Source organism: Bubalus kerabau, chromosome 9 (genome assembly GCF_029407905.1).
Source record: "Bubalus kerabau isolate K-KA32 ecotype Philippines breed swamp buffalo chromosome 9, PCC_UOA_SB_1v2, whole genome shotgun sequence".
Taxonomy (NCBI): Eukaryota; Metazoa; Chordata; class Mammalia; order Artiodactyla; family Bovidae; genus Bubalus; species Bubalus kerabau.
The window spans coordinates 110,622,526-110,639,042 of NC_073632.1; the positions used below are offsets into that span (position 1 = coordinate 110,622,526).

The following is a 16,517-nucleotide window of genomic DNA, read 5'->3' on the forward strand; positions in this document are numbered from 1 at the left end:
ATATTCCTGTGTACTCACAAACAAGAGCAAACTGCAGGGAGTAGTGACTCACTCTTGTTACATTAGAAGTCCATTTTAACTATCATTAGATGCTTAGTTCAACTGGTTCCAACATTGTTTGCCAATTAGGATGTAACTGTCTCTTGGTAGAGAAAGGAATTTCTAGTAAACATTACTCTGTTTTCTTTAATATCACATGAGTTTAACTTACCAGCCATTGCCAGTTCGTTGCTGAAAAACACTCCTTACAAAAAACACAGTCACATTGTGCAGTAACCGTGGTGTGTCTCACGTCCACGCTGGGGAGACTGAGTGGGTTGTAATAGCGTCCACTGTGCTTGAGGACTGGATTTCTGTCACTTATGTTCTTACCAGGGTGGCGATACTGACTCTTAAGTGGCCTTGATCGCTGGTCAACTTTTAAATGCTGCAAGGCCAGATCTAACCATCCTTGGAGAAGACTCTGAATCCAGGCTTGACCTTAATGGCCTTTCCCCAAGCAGCAGCCCTCCTTTTTCCGTCCTGTTTCGCTTTTTGAATTTAAAGATCCTGGTGGCAGTGTCACTGCAAAGGGGAGCCCCCTCCTCTCCTTGGTGACTGAAAGGCGTGTCTTCTGAGCTTGACTTTTTCTTCCTTGTGAGACAGAGATAGGAAGCGTGCTTCTCTCTGCCTCTGTGTGTGTTAAGGTGTCTGTGGATGGAGGAACGGGGGAGCACCAGTCACCTCCCGTTGTTTCTCCACTTACCATGTCCTTATCACACGCGTGAGGGCTGGGCTGGCCTGGGGCCCCAAGAGAGTCCCATGTCTGTGGAGTGTGTGACAGCCGAGTCACAATTGGTTAGGATGGGGTGCACTGAGATTTTTGTTTCAAAGGACTAGTTCAGGGTTTTTCTTTGTTTCCTTAAAGATAATTATTTCTAGCGTTAATATTGACTATGGGCACCAGGTTTCTTAGCCTGATTACCCCGAAGGTGTTAATGTTATCGCTGAGTTCTTGCCGTGTCCCCACGGGCAGAGGCGTGGCTGCTGGTGTAGGACCCTCCCCGTGCTGGTTGCTATGGTGACAAGAGAAGCAGGCTCTCCGTGTCCATCGCTCCCTCCATCCACGCCTGCTGCCTCTAGGCCCACGGCCCACGCACCCCGCCTGCACTCCATCCTGTGTCTCCCACCCTGGACTCCTGTGCGCACGCGCCCACCTAACCGCTTTGCACCTGTTCTGAGCTGACTTCCCTTCCCCTACTCTGCCCGGGTGCGCTGCCTCCAGCTGTGGGAGTCTGCATGGGGTGCGGGGAGCTCCACCTCGGGCTCTCTCCGCGGCCAATGTCTCGGCAGCTGGAGGCTTGCCTTGGAGCTCTGGGTCCGAGTATCTTCCTTCTGCTGAAGAGAAGGGGAAGGGAGCCCTGCAGGCTGAGGGCGAGCGCTGCGTCACCCAGTGAGGGACCGCCCCTCCTCCCCAGGAGCCACCCCCCAACCCCGAGCAGAGTCCTCTGCGAAAGGAGGCAGGAGCTGCATTTGCAAGGACGGGACCCAAAGTCCCGGCCTAATAATTGGCTAATCAGGATGATTCATCTTTATTGGGGCCCTATGAAATTCTTTATAGAGTGAATATTTTTAATGGGTAGGAGCATAAGCAGACAAGGCCCGCGGAGAGAGAGGTTTCTTACAGGTCGTGTGCTTGTAGTTGCTTTTCAGAGAAAATGTCAAAAAGCAGGGGGTATTTTGACCCTGTTTCATACTCACATATTTCAGTGTGATTGTCTGCCTTAATGGGATTTCTGTTGTAAATTAAAGATGTAATAAATTACTGTATTTTTGTGATACAAAAATATAAACAGAGAAACCTCAGCACACTGTTTTTTAACCCCTGAAAAGACCTTTCTGGGAAATGTGGGCTGCACCAGTGTTGCAGGAAGTTGGCTCAGGCTTGCATCCTGCTTTTAGATCCCAGCATGATAGTTGGTTTCAGGGACTGTGGTCTGGGCTGGGCTGACTCTCTGTAAGAATTACTGTTTGATCTGTTGAGATGTTGTTTCCCCCAGTACAGCTTCCTGCCAGGCTGTTTTGGTGGCGTGGGACTTCTCCATCCTTCAGGGTAAAACAGCAAGCTCGTCTTCTCTCCATTTAGCTGCAGTGTTTATGCATGTGGTTTGTCACTGATGCTCAGAGTCAGTAACTTTCTGACTTAATTTGAGGTGTCCTCTAACTGTCGTGAAACGTGAGTCAACTATACAGTTCAGTGTAGCATCTGGATCTGTTGTTCGGGTCAGATTAGGAGATTGTGTTCTTATTTATGTGTTTTGGGTTTTTAGTTTGTTGTTTGCTTGTTTTTTGAGTAAAGCAGAATATTTGTGAAAAACAAAAGTTTGTTTTGAAAATGAAAATACCCGAAACAGCTTAGCAAATAGTGGAAAGAAGACGGCCTTGGTTATAACAGCAGTGGTGCATTCGCGGCTCTAAACTAGAAACCGGGGAGCGGTGCAGGGGCAGGCTCCGTGCCCACGCCATCGGGGTTTGCAAGAGCAAGGTTTCCAAGAGAAAAATGCTTGCTTTTAGATTTAAAAGTAGAAGCCAGTGACCGGGTGCAGGGGGCAGGCTCCGTGCTCACGCCATCGGGGTTTGCAAGAGCAAGGTTTCCAAGAGAAAAATGCTTGCTTTTAGATTTAGTAGTTGTGAGAATTGAAATTATTCTGACTTCTTAAAATTATACTTCTTTTTAACGTGGAAGGATTCATTCGCGGGTTCAGTGTATATGGTTATTCTTGCTCAGAACTTGTTTTTAATTAGACGTAGGAAAGGTAAGACATAATGAGTTGGTTTGTATTTTGTCGGGTAACAGAAGGGTCTCTGTTGCGTTCTTGCAGTTTTACCTTCTTCCATACGCTGTCTTTCTGGAGATACTTAGTGTGATCAGTTGCTGTTTTATTTCGTCACTCTTATTTGGGAGCTGTTTCCCATATCTGTGCTGACGCCTCCTCCGCTGGTGCTGCAGACCCTCCAGAGAGCTGATCCCGGCTACAGGCTGTCTCTGCACCTCCACGGAGCAGGCACTTCTGCCGGCTTCCTCGTTGGGGTAGGGAGGTAGGGGGCTGTGGGTGCTAGCCCAGCCCAGGTCTGTGATGCAGAAGAAAAAGTCCGCATCCTCCTAGGCTGTGACAGCAGAAGTCACTGTGTCCTGTGGACAGAAAGACTCTGTTCTCTGCCAGTCACACATGCTTTTCCGGGTCCCTTGAGGCATTTTCCTCTGTAGCGTATAGGAGGTGTGACCAGGAGACTGAAGGAGCTGAAAGCCAGGTACAATACATCTTAGGACTTTGAAGATGTCCTTAAGAATTTGAATGGTATGAAGGAGAGAGATTAAATTTGTATTGTTTGAAAAAGACCCTGAAAAACAAAGAACTGGAAGCTGTCAGGTGCTGAGTTTGAGAAGAGCAGCCATGCTTTTTGACGAGCAGTCACCTGAAAATGGCATGCACTGGTGGGAGGTGGGCTCGGGGCCCCAGAGCCTGGAGGCGTGCAGACACAGTGCACGTTATTCGGCAGAGGTGGAGCAGGAGAGAGGGAGAATAAGGTTTGTCTCAAATTTCAGGCTCAGATTCTGTAAATCAGCATCTAGGGCACAACCGAGCTGGGGAGGGATTCTTCCGTCCAGGATGGGACCCAGAGGGAGTGGATGGCAAAGGGCCAGGACAGGAGAGCTGGAAACCTGGTCCCAGAGACTAGGCAGGTGGCCCGCCCCCGAGCCCCCAGCCCACCCCAACGAGCGGCTGGGCCCACCTGCCAGGGCCGGGAGTGCAGGCGAGCTCCTTGACCTTCGTGGTGGCACTTGGTGAGGGGCACAGGCAGGAGGCGGCCCAGGCTTTCGCGGTTCCGCATGCCAGGGTCCGACTGCTGGCGGCCACGCGCTGGTGTGTGGGTTTGTTCTAGGATAAGTGTCACGCCTGCTGCTGTGTGAGTGTGTAGGATACACCTCCTCTGAGGTGGTTCTGGAGGGTGGGGACAGCTGTGAGGTGGCACTGCGTGACCTGGCCTGCTGTCTGTGCTCAGCTGTGCGTGTGTCCGCGGTGTCTGCTGACTGCGTGTGTGTTGTGTGCGTACACGTGTCGAGTGCCATGTGCGTGTGTCTGGCCGAGCATGTGTTGTGTGCGTGCTGTGTGTCGTGTGCGCGTGTCTGTCGGCTGTGTGCCGTGTCTGGGCTGTGCTGTGCTGACTGTCGTGTGCACGTGTGTTGTGTCATGTGCGTGTGTGTTCGTGTCCAGTGTCATTTGCGTGTGCATCTGTCAGCCGTGCTGTTTGTCGTGTGCGCGTGTCTGTCGGCCGCGCGCCTGCACGTGTCTGAGGGCCGTGCGCGTCTGTCGGCCGTGCACATGTGTCTCAGCCGTGCGCGTGCTGTATGTGCATATTCATCAGTCGTGCATGTGTGCCGTGTGCGTGTGTTCGTCTGTCCGGTCGTGCGCGTGCACGTGTGTCTAGGCTGCGTGCACACGCACGTCGTAGGCCGTGCGCGTGTCCGTCGGCCGTGCGCGTTCCCTGGCCGGGGCGCGGGCTGACGGGCCCCTGTCGTCAGTTGCAGGATGAGGAGCGGCGGCGGCAGCAGCAGCTGGAGGAGATGCGGACGCGGGAGGCGGAGGAGCGCGCACGGCAGGAGGAGCAGCGGCGCCGGCAGGAGGACGAGCGGGTCAGGCGCGAGGCCGAAGACAAGGTCCTGGTCCTCTGAGGGCTGCGGCCCGCACGGGCGGGGCAGGGCGGCGGGTAGGGCCGCCCCCGCGCCGGCCGCCCGCCCGGCCTGCGGACCGACCCCCCACCGCCGTCCTCGGGGCTCGTCCCTCCGGCCTGCCGACCGTGGGGCCTGTGCGGCCGCGCTAGGTGGCGTCCAGCCGGTCGCCGGGAAGTGGTCGTGTTGGGGGTCGGGCCTGGGGAAGGACAGGCGCCTAGGAGGACAAACAGGATCTCGAGTCGATTCTTTATGAAAGTCACCTGGTCCTGGCCAGTGGCCTACAGAAAACACAGCACAAGGGGTTTCCGTTCCACTTAGTGTGTTCACGGGTAGATAGTCACGTTGTTGTTTGTCTCCAGGAGTCAGGGAGCCCTTTTAATCGGTCTTAACCTGACCACACGTGACGTAATCTGAGCAGGGAGTGCAGAACCCACCTCTGGGCGCACTGCCAGCCCTGGGCTCGCTGCCGGACCTCAGGAGCCAGGGACAGGGTACTAGCGGTGCCGCCGTCCACATGGTCCCTTCCGTGCAGGCGGGAGCGCCTGGCCGCAGGGAGCCACGTGGGCTCCGGGGGTGACAGGGCGAGCAGGGCAGGCCTGTGGCGCGCGCGTGTGCGGCCCCTCCACCTCCCCGACCCCGAGCGCTTGGTGGGGCCCGGGCAGTTGCGAGGTGCTCAGAGCGTCTGGGCTTCGGGGAAGACCCCGTGTGCTTCAGTGAGCCCTCGGAGGAGGTGGACCTTCACAGTCTGAGCCCCCAGTCCTGGGTCTGCGGTGTCCACTTCCCCTGCGCCTCCGGCCACCTGGAAGCAGCGCCGTGGGGAGACAGAAGGCCGGGCCTCTTCTCCACGTGGGGAAACTCTCCGTCATTGGGTTTTTTTTGCAGCGTGCATTCTCACAGCTTGTGGTTACGTCAGATGCACTTGTTTGGGTACCTGCTTCCATGACTGAGTGCTCCATGCAAAAAGAAGCCAGATAAGCTGTTTTTTATATAGAATGTCCAAAATGGGTGGGCTTGCTCTGTCACCGGAGGACCACGCACCTGTCCGGCAGAACGACGTCATGTGGCTGTGTCTGCTCCTAACGTAACTGAAGGGTGAGCCGTGGTCTCTCCCTGAAGTGCCACCACGCGAGTGGTGTTCGTGGAGCGCTAGGCCTCCCGACGGCTCTGCTCCGAGTCCGCAGAGCTCATTCAGATTGGATCTCCTCTGTAAGGGAACACTCATTCTGTGTGGAAATAAGATGAAAGTGCTTTTCCTTCCGGATGGCTCAGCATAGCGTGAAAAGTGGTCAGGGCCGCGACGAGGCTGGCGTGTGTGCTGGCGCATTCCCCCGCCCCTGGAAGGCAGAGCTCTGACTGTGTGTGCTCAGTCGGTGTGTGTGCATGTGCGCACGTGTGTGTGGAGTGGGGGGCGGCCAAAGCGTGCACGGTGACGCGAGGACTGGAAGCTCTGCCCCTGATGCCAGCAGCTCCGTGCCGCTGGCTGCCCCGGGTGCGTGGGTTTAAAGTCTGCAGCCCCGAGCCCACCTCAGCTTAAGGCAGGTGGTCCTGTTTGGTTTTTCCGCTGCTTTCTTTGCTTTTATTCTTGGGTTCTGAAACCGTTGTCAATCTTTAACAAAACTGTGCTGTTACCTTTTTCATTGTTAAATTAACGCTGTCAACTGTAGTTTGCGCACCTAGATGTACTTCAGAAGAAATGTACAGTATGTGTCGAAATACACTGGACTGTCCGCTGCTGTTGCTCTTGTGCCTGGCTCTCCAATTTCCTGTCTGGCAGGGAGACACACACTCAGGGCTGGGGGGGGGGCGCGTGTTCACTGGTGGTCACCTTGGGAAGAGACAGTGTGGTTTCCTATTATTTTCCTCTTTGGTCACTGGAAACGAGCGACTTAGGCCTGCCCTTCTTCCACGCGCCCCGGGGCGGGGTGGGGGCTGGCCCTCCGCAGGTGCCAGTCAGAGCCTAGTTATGGTTCGGTTTTGTCTTTAAACTCAGGAGCGACAGGTAAGTGGAAATCCCACTGAAAGCAGGAGAGGCGCCCGGGGTTCATTCCTGCTTCTGCCTGGTTCTGTGTCAGTGGCTCCGTGTCCAGGCCCAGCTGCCCGGTACTGCGGCAGTCGCTGGCGCTTGGGGGGACCCTGGGGCAGACCCCACCCCACCCCCTCCCCTGCTGCCCGCTGACCTGCCCTCTGTCTCCCGGCCACAGAGGCGGCAGGAGGACGGCTACTACAGCCGCTTGGAGGCCGAGCGGCGCCGACAGCATGAGGAGGCCGAGCGCCGGCTGCTGGAGCCCGAGGAGCCGGACCTGGGCCGCCCGCCGCTCCCGCGCGGCTACGAGCCCGCCGGCCCGCCGCCACCGCCCCAGCGCACCGCCTCCTACCTGCAGACGCAGGCCTTCTCCCCGGACGCTCTCTACACCGCCAAGTTCGTGGCCTACAATGAGGAGGAGGACGAGGATGACGAGCCGGCAGGTCAGGACAGGCCCTCCGGGCGGAGGGCGCGCCCGGTCTCAGATGGCATCTTCCTCGCCGGCCCATTCCGGCCGCCCCCACCCGGCGCCAGCAGGACAGAGCCCGGGGCCGGCCCGCCCCCGCCCCCTCCCTCCAAACCCGGCCCCGCCCGGCCCGGCCATTCCGGAGGTCGAGGTAAAGCCGGGGCGGCCCAGCCCCCCACCGCCTGCCCCACCAGGGCGCCCTCACTAGCGTGGCCCCTCTGATCAGCACTGGCTTTGGAATCCGGCTCCGATCACGGCGTGGGGGCTTGATTCCTGTCTGTGCTCCTCCAACTCCCGTTTCTCCGCTCTGTGGGCGGCACTCAGCCCAGACTGTCTGATACTCTGATCAAAAATTCTGAAAATTTTCAACAGTTGATTTTTACTAGTGGGAACAAGCAAGCATTCCTCAATCAAAACTCAAAAGGTGAAACACGACGTTTTTAAGGCAAATTTAAGAAAAAAACATAGAATTAAAATGGAAAGTTTTTCACTCTGCCAATAATTTATCTAAAGGTCTACAACGGGTTACTTAAGAGAGGTCTTTCTGTTTCATCTTTGAGTCTTGGCGGAGGACCACTCCTGTGCCCTGGCTGTGGGTACCCCAGCTGACTCCCGAGCAAGACGCAGTGCCAGGAGGGGTGCCGGGACGCACCCCACACGGCCGTGGAAAAGACACCTCTTTATAAGGGAGCAAAGAAGCATAGGCTCATCGCTGCCACCTGTGGAGAAGGGCCGCTTTGGCCCTGGCGTTCTGTGGCCGTCTCCTGGCCTCGAGCGCGGCGTGCAGCGCTGTCAGTGTCTGCTGAGTGTTGGGAGCGTGTATTACCCTGCCCTGGGTTACAGTCTCCGAAGTGTGAGATTCTCTTGCCGACACTGCAGTTCACAGACGCACACTAGTGCTGATGGACTGCATTGTGATTTTGACCGTCTTACTTTAGTGGCACTTTTCCTTTGTATTTGGATGCATTTAACGCTTTTATGGGTTCACCTTTTTTGATCTTGGGCAGCACTCTTCCTTCAGTAAGTGGGCAGGTGGTGTCCCTCACCCACAGTTACTGGCCAACTGACCCGCAGCGCGGGGCCCCAGGCCAGGCGTCTGACAGTCACACCGTGCTGCCTCGGGCCTCCTTTCTGGTCAGTGATTTTGTGTCTGCGGCATTAGTATCAGACCTTAGGGAGTTTTAGGACTTCTTCCCCCCCCCCCCCCACCAAATGTTTTAAGAATTATAGCCATTTATTTTGTGGGGAAAATTCAGTAACTGCTCTGAAAAAGAACATTTGCTCCTTGTGATCCGCTGAGCAAGTTCTTAGTATCAGGGTGTCTGAAAAATTTTGCCATCTGTGGATTTTTATTGTGAATTCATGTTAGTTACACATTTTACCTGATTTGAACTTTCTAGTTATTACTCCCTTAGACTTAACGTTTCCCCTAATAGTAAGGCCGAGGGCCAGGTTTCCAGCACCTGCAAGGGCCGTGAGGGGGTTGCTCAGGCCACCCAGGGATGTGGTTTCCGTTGAGCGTCTGCCACTCGAAGAGCCTTTCGCTGCTGCTTTTTCAGGACGTAAGAGGTCCTGAGCACTGCATCTTCATCATGAGTGTGGTTCTGGAAATAGCACAGGTACTTTAACCGTGACTTTCTCTTTTTATGGAAAAGGAACAAACTCTTACGTGGGACCTGCTGGGGCAGTTTTTGGAGCCCATGATGTTTATCGGGACCCGAGAGAGAGACCGCCTAAGAGGTACTCACTGAGGCTGTGCTGTGCGGCTGTCTCATTATCACTGAGGGCGCTTTTCTTTTCTCGCACTACCTTTTGTGAAGCTGGACTCGAATTTCAGAGACTTGGTTGTCAGCTCAGGCGTTTCTCACTTTACAGAGTTGTGTGAGCACAGAGGCTTTGTTTACTTGGTGTTGCTGATACGGTTCTGCCTCAGACGGTGCACGGGCCCCAGGGTTTCTGGTGGGGACTGTGGAAGGAGCTGGATGCACTGCCGTCTGCGTCCACCACAGAGGAGCAACATGCCCAGGGCAAAGCCCCGGTGTCCTGCTGGACCACGCAGGGTCGCCCCCTGCAGTTCAGCAGACATCCTCAGCTAGGTGTAGGCAGAACCACTGATGCCCAAAGCGTTCTTGCACATCTTTAATATCTCAGGGTAACTTGCTATCACTGTCCGTTAGTAGGTTGATAGAGGCCTCTCAGATGCAGGTAGGGCTCATTAAAGTGCTGGGTTTTAAAACTGTACCTCTTCAGTTAAACTTAATTGCTAAGGATTGTCTGTTTGCTAACACTGATGTTACTAGCTTTTTGAGAGTCGGGTGTGACTGGAGAAAGTGAACATTAATTAAGGAGAACACTGTGCCCTTTCCCATGTGGGTTTGAATACAGCCCCGGCAGTGTTATGACGGAATGAAACAAAGAATGAGCCTCTCCCTTAGAAAGTTTTACCTAATTGCCTTTACGTGAGCTGAGCTACCTGCTGATGGGTCGTTTCCACTCTGAAAAATAACCCTGTGTCTGTCCCTCCTGCAGCCACGAAGCAGATGTCCCCGGGGGTCCCGGAGCCCCTGAAAACCTGACATTCAGGGAGCGCCAGCGCCTTTTCTCCCAAGGCCACGACGTCTCCAATAAAGTCAAGGCCTCTCGCAAGTTAACAGAGCTGGAGAACGAGCTGAACACGAAGTGAGGTGGCCCTGTGCCCAGCCTGGCCCCTCGGGGTCCTGGTGACGGCGCAGCCTGAGGACCCAGGTCCCAGGGAGCCTGCTTCTGGAAGGCTTGGCATGTGGAAGAGTTCCATCGCTAAGAAATTCCGCTTTACTTTACCAAGAGGTGGTCATTTCTACAGTCTCTAGACACTGTCTTCTTAACGACCTGACTCCCAGGAAGGTAGCTTTCCGGTCAGCCTCTTTAGGGTCTGGGTTTGGAAAGGGGCAGAAGAAGAGCCTGAGATGTGTCTTCACCCCCGTCTCCCCCCAAGGAGCGCAAACAAGTCCTGTTTCTGTTTCTTTTCTAAAACTTGCTGTTCACTAATCAGAGTAGCTTGAACTCCGCAGACTGTCGTTTGCACTACGTGGCGGCAGCTGCAGCCGCAGCAGGAGGGTCAGCGTGGCCTCGGGAGACCGCGGGCGTGCGCGCACCGAGGAGTGCTGGCCTGCCGTGCCCGCAGCTGGGAGGCAGGCGGGCCTGAGCGTGACCGCTGCGGCGCCGTCCCCTCGGGCAGCCCTCCAAATCAGCTCTAGTCTTTGATTAAAACAAGTTTCTCCAAGAAGACAATTTTGAGGATTTAAGCTTAGAAAATTTTATTTTTATAAATACCAGATGATTATTATGCCAATAAGTCATTAGTGATTTTGAAGATGGCACGTAAGTTAGAAAGTTAGCTAAATGTTTCAGCTCTTCCAAGGGAATCTGTAAAGGAGGATGTCTGCTAACGGTGTTGGCGTGAATGGGAACCAAAGTACCTGAGAAGGATGAGAGCTCAGTAGGCAACACTCACGCACGGCTGTCGCTCAGAAAGATAAACTCAGAAGAGAACTGGATTTATACCGATCTGCTGTCAGGGAAGGAAGGGTCCATTGTGTATGGCATCTGTAACTGAAATACTGTAAGAGAGACTCGTGGCAGTTCAGGCTATTTTTTTACACTCGAATAGAGTTATTTAATTTTCATGTATTGAATTATTAGTTAGCACTGTCACTTCCTCAGCTGTGAATATGTGGCTGGTGTTGGGGAGACGGACCTCACTTTGTTTTATATTATGTGATGTTAAAACAGTCAGTGATTTTGTGATCATGAGCAGATTTTCTATCTGACAACCCCTGCTGCGGCTCTAGGTGACTTCACCGTGGTGTTCTCTTAAGGATAGGTGTGTTAGGAAGATATGCACACTGCCAGAAGGGGAGGGCGTCTGCCCTAGAAGTCACTTTCCTCAGAGCTGTAAGATAAGTCATTACAGCGCGCGTGTACATATTTTCTGTGTCCGTCAGGGTTCGTATCTGGAAGTGTGCTTCTCTCATTTCCCTCGTCAAGTAAGAGAGTAAGCAGTTCTAAGTGTTTATGAAGGATCTGCATGCTTGCGCCTCCCGACGTCTCGGAACACTGGCAGCCTTACGGAGACTGAATCCACAGCTTCTTTAAAGAGAAACATGCAGCTGAACTGTTATCCTGTTAATATATAGAAAAACAACAGACACACATGAGTACATGCAAATACATGTAAATATTTACATGCAGGGATATTTCTATGTGTGATTGTAAGCCCGTTCCCGTGGATTTGGCCGTCCTTGGACGATTAGGTCAAATGTGAATATGTGTAAAGTGCTTTTCATGGCTGTGCGTTACTATGGAGACAACATCAGACCTGCTGTAGTTTTCCATTTCTACTGTATTTCATTTGCAGCCTATTTTTAATAAACTTTGTATGTATTTAAGGGTATTCGCTATTAACAGTGTTCACAGACTCATTGGCAACAGAACCCCCCTTCCCATCCACTCATCAGCCCACCGAGCATCACTGCTATGACAGGCAGTGTCCCCAGACCCTGGGGACGTCCCCTCTCCCGATCCCACAGACACGCGAGTGAAGGGTTCGAGTCCCTTTGGCTGCTGCTCGGACGCTCAGCCTCTGGGTGTCAGGCTATCCTCTGATCACCCCTTGTATCAATAGGGAGCCCTTGTGACGTGCGTGAGGGCAGGGAGCCCCGTCCCTGCACCAAGCGGGCACGTGTTTGGGTGCCTGTGTGTCCAGCTGGGGGTGGGGTGGGCTGGCGAGCAGGTACCCCCACAGCCATTCACCTTCATGGCCTCTGAGTGGGGCTGTCAGATTTCAAGAAAGACTTTGATGAAGGAATGGGGGGTCTCAGGTTGTAGAAACTCAGGAGAGCACGCAGAGCCAGGGGTTACCACGCTGGAGCTGCAAGTGTTCGTGTTTGGTGTATTACAACGCCCAGAAAGGAGCACAGGCTTAGAGGCTGTGTTACATTGCTGTGGTTTCATCCTCGGCTGCACGGCTCTGTTGCTTTTGTGGCAGGAATGGCTCTGCCCGTGGGGTCTGCGCTGGGCAGCTTTCCGGGGCAGCCATGGGGAAGGGGGCTCCTCCCTGCTCTGTGCATGGAAGGCTGGTCTCGGGGATTTACACATCTAAGGAAACACTTTGCCCCAGCAAAGCTGAGGTGGCATGACTTGCAGGAGGGAACTGTGCACAAAAAGTGAGCAGTGTCCATGCCTGCATCCGTGCAATTCATCTAAACCCACACAACCCCGAAAGACAGACATGCCCGGTCGCTCAGTTGCGTCCAACTCTCAACCCCAAAAGACAGACGTGCCTGGTCGCTCAGTCGCATCCAACTCCCTGCAACCCCATGGACTGCAGCCCGCCAGGCTCCTCTGTCCACGGGGATTCTCCAGGTAGGAACACTGGCGTGGGTTGCCATACCCTATTCCAGGGGGTCTTCCCGACCCAGGAATTGAACCACGGTCTTCTACATTGAGGGTGGATTCTTTTACCAGCTGAGCTACCCAGGAACATATCTGACTTGAAATTGGGATATAAAAGCCAACTCCTTTCACAGTTTTTTCAACAAATACACCTTATGAATGCCTATTCTGTGAGACCTGGCCACTAGATCCTCCAAAGCAGAGTGGGAGACAGATGCGCTATTCATTACATAAACCCAGTAACTGGATCTGGGTAAAGAGGATGTCTGGGTACTTGGCAGGTTTACCACAAGGACCCGCTGCAATCATGGAGATGGCAAACTTAGGAAAACCGTCCTCCCTTTGGGAGAAAAGACCACAGCAGGCAGAGGAGGACAGAGGCAAGGCTGCTGCCCTCCGAGCAGTGGGTCAGGGCGCCCCCAACCCCGGTCGGGAGCTCAGGATTCAGGGCGAACACAGCTTCCCCTGGCTCTGGCCCCCGTGGGAGAAGGGAGGGGGTCTGTGTCTGCTGGGGCTTTGCCCGCATACCTGGGGTTTCCCCACAGCAGGTCTCCAGCATGAACAACCAGCTGGCCCGCAGGCTGGTGGTGGAGATGGGGCACAGCCGAGGTCTGGGGGCGGGGTGCCGCTGACTACAAGTGGGGACTGCAGTCTCGCCAGTAGGTTAGGCCTCTGTTTTCCTGCTCTTGAAGAGCTTGTGTCTTATTCTTTACTGAGAATACAGGTAAAAACGGCCTAAATCTAAAATGGTAACAATGGTTCCAGTATTGGATTTTTATTTTATGTTTTAATTAGTTTAAATTTTTTTTAATATTGGAGTATAGTTGATGATACCACTTTAATAGCAGAGAGCGAAGAGGAACTAAAAGAGCCTCTTGATGAGGGTGAAAGGTGAGTGAAACACTCAGCTTAAAACTCAATATTAAAAAAACTAAGATCATGGCATCCAGTCTCATCAGATCAGATCAGTCGCTCAGTCGTGTCCGACTCTTTGCAACCCCATGAATCGCAGCACGCCAGGCCTCCCTGTCCATCACCAACTCCCGGAGTTCACTCAGACTCACGTCCATCGAGTCAATGATGCCATCCAGCCATCTCATCCTCTGTCGTCCCCTTCTCCTCCTGCCCCCAATCCCTCCCAGCATCAGTCTTTTCCAATGAGTCAACTCTTCGCATGAGGTGGCCAAAGTACTGGAGTTTCCAAAGAAATCCCAGGGCTGATCTCCTTCAGAATGGACTGGTTGGATCTCCTTGCAGTCCAAAGGACTCTCAAGAGTCTTCTCCAACACCAATTCTTCAGCGCTCAGCCTTCTTCACAGTCCAACTCTCACATCCATACATGACCACGGGAAAAACCATAGCCTTGACTAGACGAACCTTTGTTGACAAAGTAATGTCTCTGCTTTTGAATATGCTATCTAGGTTGGTCATAACTTTCCTTCCAAGGAGTAAGCGTCTTTTAATTTCATGGCTGCAGTCACCATCTGTAGTGATCTTGGAGCCCAGAAAAATATAGTCTGACACTGTTTCCACTGTTTCCCCATCTATTTCCCATGAAGTGATGGGACCGGATGTCATGATCTTTGTTTTCTGAATGTTGAGCTTTAAGCCAACTTTTTCACCCTCCACTTTCACTTTCATCAAGAGGCTTTTGAGTTCCTCTTCACTTTCTGCCATAAGGGTGGTGTCATCTGCATATCTGAGGTTATTGAGATTTCTCCCGGCAATCTTGATTCCAGCTTGTGTTTCTTCCAGTCCAGCGTTTCTCATGATGTACTCTGCATATAAGTTAAATAAACAGGGTGACAGTATACAGCCTTGATGTCCTCCTTTTCCTATTTGGAACCAGTCTGTTGTTCCATGTCCAGTTCTAACTGTTGCTTCCTGACCTGCATACCGATTTCTCAAGAGGCAGATCAGGTGTTCTGGTATTCCCATCTCTTTCAGAATTTTCCACAGTTTGTTGTGATCCACACAGTCAAAGGCTTTGGCATAGTCAATAAAGCAGAAATAGATGTTTTTCTGGAACTCTCTTGCTTTTTCCATGATCCAACAGATGTTGGCAATTTGATCTCTGGTTCCTCTGCCTTTTCTAAAACCAGCTTGAACATCAGGAAGTTCACGGTTCACATATTGCTGAAGCCTGGCTTGGAGAATTTTGAACATTACTTTACTAGCATGTGCTGCTGCTACTGCTAAGTCGCTTCAGTCGTGTCCGACTCTGTGCGACCCCATAGACGGAAGCCCACCAGGCTCTCTGTCCCTGGGATTCTCCAGGCAAGAACACTGGAGTGGGTTGCCATTTCCTTCTCCAATGCATGAAAGTGAAATGTGAAAGTGAAGTCGCTCAGTCGTGTCCGACTCTCAGCGACCCCATGGACCGCAGCCTAGCAGGCTCCTCCGTCCATGGGCTTTTCCAGGCAAGAGGACTGGAGTGTCATCGCCTTCTCCAACTAGCGTGTGAGATGAGTGCAATTGTGCGGTAGTTTGAGCATTCTTTGGGATTGGAATGAAAACTGACCTTTTCCAGTCCTGTGGCCACTGCTGAGTTTTCCAAATGTGCTGGCATATTGAGTGCAGCACTTTCACAGCATCATCTTTCAGGATTTGCAATAGCTCAACTGGAATTCCATCACCTCCACTAGCTTTGTTCGTAGTGATGCTTTCTAAGGCCCACTTGACTTCACATTCCAGGATGTCTGGCTCTAGGTCAGTGATCACACCATCATGATTATCTGGGTCGTGAGGATCTTTTTTGTGTAGTTCTTCTGTGTATTCTTGCCATCTCTTCTTAATATCTTCTGCTTCTGTTAGGTCCATACCATTTCTGTCCTTTATCGAGTTCATCTTTGCATGAAATGTTCCTTTGGTAGCTCTGATTTTCTTGAAGAGATCCCTAGTCTTTCCCATTCTGTTGTTTTCCTCTATTTCTTTGCATTGATCACTGAAGAAGGCTTTCTTATCTCTTCTTGCTATTCTTTGGAACTCTGCATTCAGATGTTTATATCTTTCCTTTTCTTCTTTGCTTTTCACTTCTCTTCTTTTCACAGCTATTTGTAAGGCCTCCCCAGACAGCCATTTTGCTTTTTTTCATTTCTTTTCTATGGGAATGGTCTTGATCCCTGTCTCCTGTACAATGTCACGAACCTCATTCCATAGTTCATCAGGCACTCTATCTATCAAATCTAGGCCCTTAAATCTATTTCTCCCTTCCACTGTATAATCATAAGGGATTTGATTTAGGTCATACCTGAATGGTCTAGTGGTTTTCCCTACTTTCTTCAATTTAAGTCTGAATTTGGCAATAAGGAGTTCATGGTCTGAGCCACAGTCAGCTCCTGGTCTTGTTTTTGCTGACTGTATAGAGCTTCTCCATCTTTGGCTGCAAAGAATATAATCAATCTGATTTCAGTGTTGACCATCTGGTGATGTCTATGTATAGAGTCTTCTCTTGTGTTGTTGGAAGAGGGTGTTTGTTATGACCAGTGCATTTTCTTGGCAAAACTCTATTAGTCTTTGCCCTGCTTCATTCCGTATTCCAAGGCCAAATTTGCCTGTTACTCCAGATGTTTCTTGACTTCCTACTTTTGCATTCCAGTCCCCTATAATGAAAAGGACATCTTTTTTGGGTGTTAGTTCTAAAAAGTCTTGTAGGTCTTCATAGAACCATTCAACTTCAGCTTCTTCAGCTTTACTGGTTGGGGCATAGACTTGGATTACTGTGATATTGAATGGTTTGCCTTGGAAACGAACAGAGATCATTCTGTCGTTTTTGAGATTGCATCCAAGTACTGCATTTTGGACTCTCTTGTTGACCATGATGGCCACTCCATTTCTTCTGAGGGATTCCTGCCCACAGTAGTAGATATAATGGTTATCTG

General features: G+C 52.1%; 1 protein-coding gene across 8 annotated transcripts in view; it reads left to right on the top strand.

Annotated features, from left to right (window-relative positions):
* The window catches only part of AFDN (afadin, adherens junction formation factor), a 114,286-nt gene extending 102,651 nt beyond the window's left edge, over window positions 1–11,635 (top strand). For 6 of the 8 annotated variants that reach the window (XM_055536193.1, XM_055536197.1, XM_055536195.1 and 3 more), the window contains 4 exons: window positions 4,565–4,699; window positions 6,916–7,180; window positions 8,859–8,943; window positions 9,733–11,635. In XM_055536193.1, the coding sequence (XP_055392168.1) occupies window positions 4,565–4,699; window positions 6,916–7,180; window positions 8,859–8,943; window positions 9,733–9,886 (639 nt within the window). In that variant the 3' untranslated portion in view covers window positions 9,887–11,635. Of the gene's footprint in view, window positions 1–2,039; window positions 2,093–4,564; window positions 4,700–6,915; window positions 7,181–8,858; window positions 8,944–9,732 lie in introns of all 8 variants that reach the window. The other 2 variants (XM_055536200.1, XM_055536199.1) reach the window with 2 other exon arrangements.
* Window positions 11,636–16,517: the final 4,882 nt, after the last annotated feature.